General features: G+C 38.6%; 1 protein-coding gene across 1 annotated transcript in view; it reads left to right on the forward strand.

Annotated features, from left to right (window-relative positions):
- Nucleotides 1-6,025, forward strand: part of LOC143817670 (uncharacterized) — a 121,739-nt gene extending 115,714 nt beyond the window's left edge. Inside the window, exons 3-5 of the mRNA XM_077299161.1 lie at nucleotides 2,296-2,345; nucleotides 4,345-4,471; nucleotides 5,829-6,025. Of these exons, the coding sequence (XP_077155276.1) occupies nucleotides 2,296-2,345; nucleotides 4,345-4,471; nucleotides 5,829-6,025 (374 nt within the window). The remainder of the gene's footprint in view (nucleotides 1-2,295; nucleotides 2,346-4,344; nucleotides 4,472-5,828) is intronic.
- Nucleotides 6,026-6,660: the final 635 nt, after the last annotated feature.

Consider the following 6,660-nt stretch of genomic DNA (forward strand, 5'->3'; position numbering starts at 1 on the left):
CCGTAGCGGTCGCGTGACCGCTACGCGACCAATCACAAAGCAGTGACGTCACCTAAGGTCTTTCAAACGCTTGAAAGACCTTAGGTGACGTCACTGCTTTGTGATTGGTCGCGTAGTGGTCACGCGACCGCTACGGACCAATCAGAGCGCCGTGACGTCATCTAAGGCCCTTCAAGCGCGCATTCTTAGGTACAACGGCTCCCGGTTACGGCGGTAAAGTCCAGACTGCGTCGGAGGGTGAGTATATCCCTATTTTTTATTTTAATTCTTTCTTTTACACATTGATATGGATCCCAGGGCCTGAAGGAGAGTTTCCTCTCCTTCAGACCCTGGGAACCATACAGGATACCATCCGATACTTGGTGTCCCATTGACTTGTATTGGTATCGGGTATCGGTATCGGATTAGATCCGATACTTTGCCGGTATCGGCCGATACTTTCCGATACCGATACTTTCAAGTATCGGACGGTATCGCTCAACACTAATAAGTACATATTTATATTATATATTTAAAGTCTATTTAATCACTTTTACATCTTCATCTGCAATACTTGCATCTTCATATTACTTACATACCTTGGCTCCTTAGCTCTATTTTACTTCTGTTTTAATAAAAACCTAAATAAACACCTAAATATTTTTCGTGCTATTAATTATAAATTTCCCTTTAAGTGACTGTCCTCCGCTTTCTAACAAACACACTTTTACAGCCATCATTTAAATGTGATGTAGAAAAGATTTTAATTCATTGGATGGGATGTCATCTTTTTATTTTGTGAAGCCCACAAAGGAAAGGTCGTTTTCATGTCAAGTGGGGTGTGGAGACCAGCTGAGAAACTGCATAGATGAATTGTGCCAATTTTTCCATCCAATACCCGTTAAAATTCTTATATGGGTAGGAAAGAGACGACATATGGTGCCTCACTCAAGAGGCTTCCATTCAGGGAAAAAGGCATGATGACCCCATTGTCACCTTCTGCTTTCCACTCTGAAAGACATCCTCTGCACTTAGGGATGAAGCTATGGAGATGCTCTGTGGTTCGCACCTTCATTGAAACATAGATCATCTCAATGTTTCTTGTAAACTAGACATCCACTGCTGACTAATTGTCTCATTGAACTATGACACTGACTATGCATAAATCAATGTACTGCTCTTCTGACAAATCATAATGTTGTAAAAAGTAAAATATGCTAAATTAATCCCACACATGCCACAGAAAACTGAATAGACAAAGCCATATAGTAAAATATGCTAACTAACATGGCTTTATTATATCTGTATTAGTCCATATTCTCAATAAAATGTACATTTTTTTCATACATATTAATTGTTCAATGCGATCCCACAAATTGTGAAGCTTTGACTGAAATTAATCTATTTGGAGTCAGTGAGTTATACTATATATAACTAAAGGATTAAAGCCAAAGTAATTGAAAACCACATATTTATTTTTGACGAATAATAATACTGAGCCAAAATTCACACAGATCACTGTTTTACATGTTTTTTCTTTGCTTTTTTTATATAAAAATGCAGTGAACTGTAAAACAAATCTTTGCTTGAGATCTATATGTTCCCATTAATTAAAAGTGCATTTTTGAACATTTTTAGGACATTTTAGGACATTTTTAATTACAGTGTGCAGGTACACAAATATAGGAGATATAATAGTATGTTTCTGCTGGCTTAGGTTGAAGAAAGCATAAACTAAATTAGCCCACCATACATTCCTTGCAACTGCTTATTGAATCCCAAAGTCAACAATGTAGCTGTAGCAGATTGTATAGTAAAACATAAAATACCGAATGTGTAGATTTACTTATAGTACTTTACTTTTAATTTTACTAATATAAAAACCATCATAGCTGTTCTAGGCAAGCAATGTAGATGTTACCCTCTGGAGATGCCAAATACCAATGGAATCCATAGGGCAAGCTCATAGTTTAAACTCACCATTCCAAAGTCAAAAAGCAATTTCCAAAGTGGAATAATGATTAAATTCTAAGTCTAAATTCTAAGTATTATCCTCACAAGTGAATTGCGGACAATAATAGAGAATGTTTTGCAAACAGTTCAACTTTATTGTCACTACTCCAACAATCCCTTCTCAATCACTTTATTTCCAGAATGTAAAATATTAAAAACTTCATTAACCTCCTGCATGGGCGCTGTCCAGCAATGATAGCGCCTGCTGTCCTGGGGCTCGTACCTAGGGCAAAATGGTGCAAGAAATGTTAAACTGCAGAATACTTAGTTGCAATTTCTTATGTAGTGATATCCTATATTAAGGCTATGCCAACCTACTGCCAAACCACAATAAGGTGGACACAGAATGTCAGGTACAGTTGAAAGCAGAAGTTTACATACACTATATAAAAAGACACATATGCATGTTTTTCTCAATATCTGACATGAAATCAGCATAAACCTTCCCTGTTTTAGGTGAATTAGGATTACAATATTTATTAATATTTGCCAAATGTCAGAATAATGAGAGAGAGAGAGTGTTTTAAGGCATTTCCATTACTTACTGCAAAGTCAAAAGTTTACATACATTTCATTAGTATTTGACACCCTTTTTACTTGGGTCAAACATTTTGGGTTATCCTTCTAGAAGTTTCTCACAATAGTTGGTCAGAATTTGGGCCCATTCCTCCTGACAAAACTGGTGTAACTGATCCAGGTTTGTGGGTCGCCTTGCTCGCACCTGCCTTTTGCCCATAAATTTTCAAAAGGATTGAGGTCAGGGCTTTGAGATGGCCACTACAAAACATTGACCTTGTTATCCTTAAGCCACTTTGTTACCATTTTGGCAGTATGTTTCGGGTCATTGTCCATTTGGAAGACCCATATCTGTCCAAGCTTTAACTTCCTGGCTGATGCCTTGAGATGTTGTTTCAGTATTGCTGCATAATCTTCTTTTCTCATGATGCTATCTATTTTGTGAAGTGCACCAGTCCCTCCTGCAGCAAAACAACTCCACAACATGATGCTGCCACAGCCGTGTTTCACAGTTGGGATGGTGTTCTTAGGCTTACAATGTTCTCCCTTTTTCTGGCAAACTTAACGATGGTCAATATGCCCAAAAAGTTAAATTTTTGTTTCATCAGACCACAGGACATGTCTCCAAAAATGAAAGTCTTTGTTCCTGTTTACATTTGCAAACATTAACCTGGCTTTTTTATGTTTCATTTTGAATAATGGCTTCTTCCTGGCAGAGTGGCCTTTCAGTCCATACAGTACTCTTTGTCACTGTGGATATTGACACAATCTTACCAGCTTCTACAATCATCTTCACAAGGTGCTTTAATAAGAACTCACTCAACCATAGACAGCTGCATTTAACATGTTAACAGCCATGATTCAATCACGATTCTACTTGCTGCTGTTAGGGGCACATGCTGGCTGATCAGATCAGCTGTCATGTGCTTGAAAAGATGCAGGCTCAGCGGGAAGCTGGTATCAGGTAGGGAGGGAGGCGATTTACGACTTATAGGTACATCATACATTGTAAAGAGGTTAAAAAATACCAAATTACCATGTATGTCTAGACTACATACACTTAGGTTAACAAGATGGTACATACGTTCAGAGAGTCCATTAGTAGCGGGAAGCAATGTCCATCCATATGTATCAGAAGATCAATGACAGCCATATACATTCGTAAATTAACGCCGGAGATAGGAGATCCATCCCCTTCCTGTATCATGACTTCCGGGTCAGGATGTCTCAATCATTTAGGGTACCATATTGCATTCCACCTTGTGCTGGCGCCCGACAAAATATTTCAAAGCTTTTTTGTAGTCTTATATATCACCAAAATGTAGCAGAAAGCACCAACTACTTTAATAATGTGTCTAGCTGTTAGTCTAGTCTCCAGCTCCTGAACTTCCTTACCCAGACTGTTCTCATTCATCTCTTTATTGTTTCCTACAACCCTTTGCTATCTCCAAGAACATCCATTACCACTTGCTGTTCCTGCTCGCGCTCCTCCAGCCACTGGTTTCCGTCAGTGCTTCTCCTGTATCATAACAGGATACTCCAGCCTTCATCATGGAAGCTGCTGAGGGAGGAAAATTGGAGGTGCAGCAAAATAAGATGAACAGTTTGCTTACCAACCATCTATGCAGATGAGAAAATACTAAAAGCAAAATACACAACATTTGAAACTCAGACAACTAATAATGTTCAAATTTTTGGACAATCTACACAGGATCTACAGAATATTGTGCAAGATCTAAGCAAAAAGATTTCACTGTAGTCTGAGCAGTTTCTTCAATCACAAAACCAACATATTTCTCCCATCCCTTCACCCATCCTTCCACTCTCACCTTTCAGGTTTGGTGGAGACCGTTACAAATTTTATGGATTCATCAACCAGTGCAGGTTGATAGCCTGATAAAAAGTGAAAGTGCTGAGAGAAAAGAACGGAGACTTCGGAAAATCGATGTTTTTATTGTGTCAAGTATGACCACTTTCTCATCAATTGTCCTTCTCGACTATGTAAAACAGTGGCAGCGATAGCGTATCCCAACTTTTCTGATGAAGTATCGGTCTTGTCTGAATCAGAACCTCTACTGAATGCTGTCATCCATCATTGCTTCATTTCTATCAAGGCTGAAGTTGATTCTCAATGGATTTCCACAACTGCTATGGTTGTTTCAGGAGCAAACTAAAATTTTATGAACATCTCTTCACAAAGGAATATGGGGTAAAAATTCAAAACAGGCTTTCATCTTTTATTATTGAAACTGTCGAGGTATCTTCACAAAATTCAGGACCCGTGAGTCAAGAGACTGAACCTTTAGAGATAATTATGGAACCTAATCACCATGCAGTTTCATCCTTCTTACTAATCTCAAAATTTTCCAGTATTCCTGGGGTTGCCATGTCTGCAAGCTCAAAATCCCACAATCAATTGGAAAACCAAAGAATTGCCTTTTCCATCTACTGTACATTCCCCACAGGCTTCACCAAATGAACAGGTTGTAGAGCATCCTGAACAATCTTCTAAGCTACCATCTATATATAAGGAATTTGCTGATGTATGTGAGAAGAAAAATGACAACAAACTCCCTCCTCATCGGCCTTATGATTGTCCAATTGATCTATTGCCTGGAGCAGCAATACCCTTTGGAAGCATTTATGCACTGGCAGAGAAGGAATTTAAAACACTCACGGAATACATTGATGAAAATTTAGCTAAAGGGTTTATTCGTCCATCTTCATCACCAGCAGGTGCACCTATATTTTTGGTAAAAAAAAAAGATGGTTCCTTAAGATCCTGAGTTGATTACAGAGAATTGAATAACATTACTGTATAGGATCATTACCCTCTGCCTTTGATCCCTGAGTTGCTGGACAGAGTTTGTCATGCAAAACTGTTCACAAAACTAGATCTCTGGTGGGGCATATAACTTGGTTAGACCAGGTGGTGATGAATGCAAAATGGCATTTAGATCACGTTATGGATGCTATGAATATTTAGTCATGTCATTTGGATTTTGCAATGCTCATGCAAAAGAATCCAGAAATGCTAAAAGACATTTTAAGTATTGCCCACGAGAAATATAAAGAAGCAGCAGATAAACCTCGCAGACCTTCATCAAGTGTCCAAGTGGATGATGAAGTATGGCTTTCCATCAAGAATTTGAATCTCCATATACTCTCACTAAAATTGGGCCAAAAATGTATTTGTCCTTTCAAAATCATTCGACAAGTTAGCTCAGTAGCTTTTTGCCTTCAACTTCCCAGAGCAATGAAGATACAACCAGTGTTCCATGTCTCCTTACTAAAGCCATTTGCTCCAAATCCTTTTCCAGGGCATTGTCTGCCTCCTCCTGATCCTATTGAAATGGATGGACAAGAGCATTACACAGTTGAAAAGGTTCTGGACTCCCAAATATTCAGAAACAAGTTGCAGTACTTAATAAAGTGTCAAGGGTACGGCCTTGAAGATAACTCCTGGTTACCTGTAGAAAATATAAATGCTTCACAACTGCTTAAAGAATTTGACTAAGACTAACCACATAATCAATGGTCCAGAGGCTGCTGTTGAAAGGACAAAGTATTGTCAGGATTCCTATTGTCCTTCTAAAGTTTGACCACTAGTGGCTGAAATTGTTCACCTTAATAATTGTGGTGAAATTTCACTCCTTTTCATTGGAGGCTGCTGTTGCATTCTGAAATTGCCTTTTACTAAGATGGCAGATTTTGAACCTATGGAATCCATCGTGTTTCCTGTTTGGGCCTACTTAATGCCACATGGATCTCTCACTCATTTCTTGAGTATTGTGCCTAGCTGTTAGTCTAGTTCCAGTCTTCAGCTTCTGAAGTTTCTTACTGAGACTGTTCTCATTCATCTCCGGATTGCTTCCTACAACCCTTTGCTATCTCCAAGAACACCCATTACCACTTGCTTAAATATTTTGAAAGTTTAGTTGATGAACTCCTACACTCATAAACGCTTTGCAGAAAGTGCAAAGCCATAAAAAATTATAAGTAGAGTCATCCAGTCATCCATAGACCTCAAACCCCAAAGGAAACAACTGGCGGGCCTCATTTAAATTTTACAGTGTAGTTGCTGTACTCCTACACCGATAAAGGCCTTGCACAAATATAAAAGCCAGGAAAAAATTATAAGAACAGTAATAC

This window comes from Ranitomeya variabilis, chromosome 3, assembly GCF_051348905.1.
Source record: "Ranitomeya variabilis isolate aRanVar5 chromosome 3, aRanVar5.hap1, whole genome shotgun sequence".
In the NCBI taxonomy this organism is placed as follows: Eukaryota; Metazoa; Chordata; class Amphibia; order Anura; family Dendrobatidae; genus Ranitomeya; species Ranitomeya variabilis.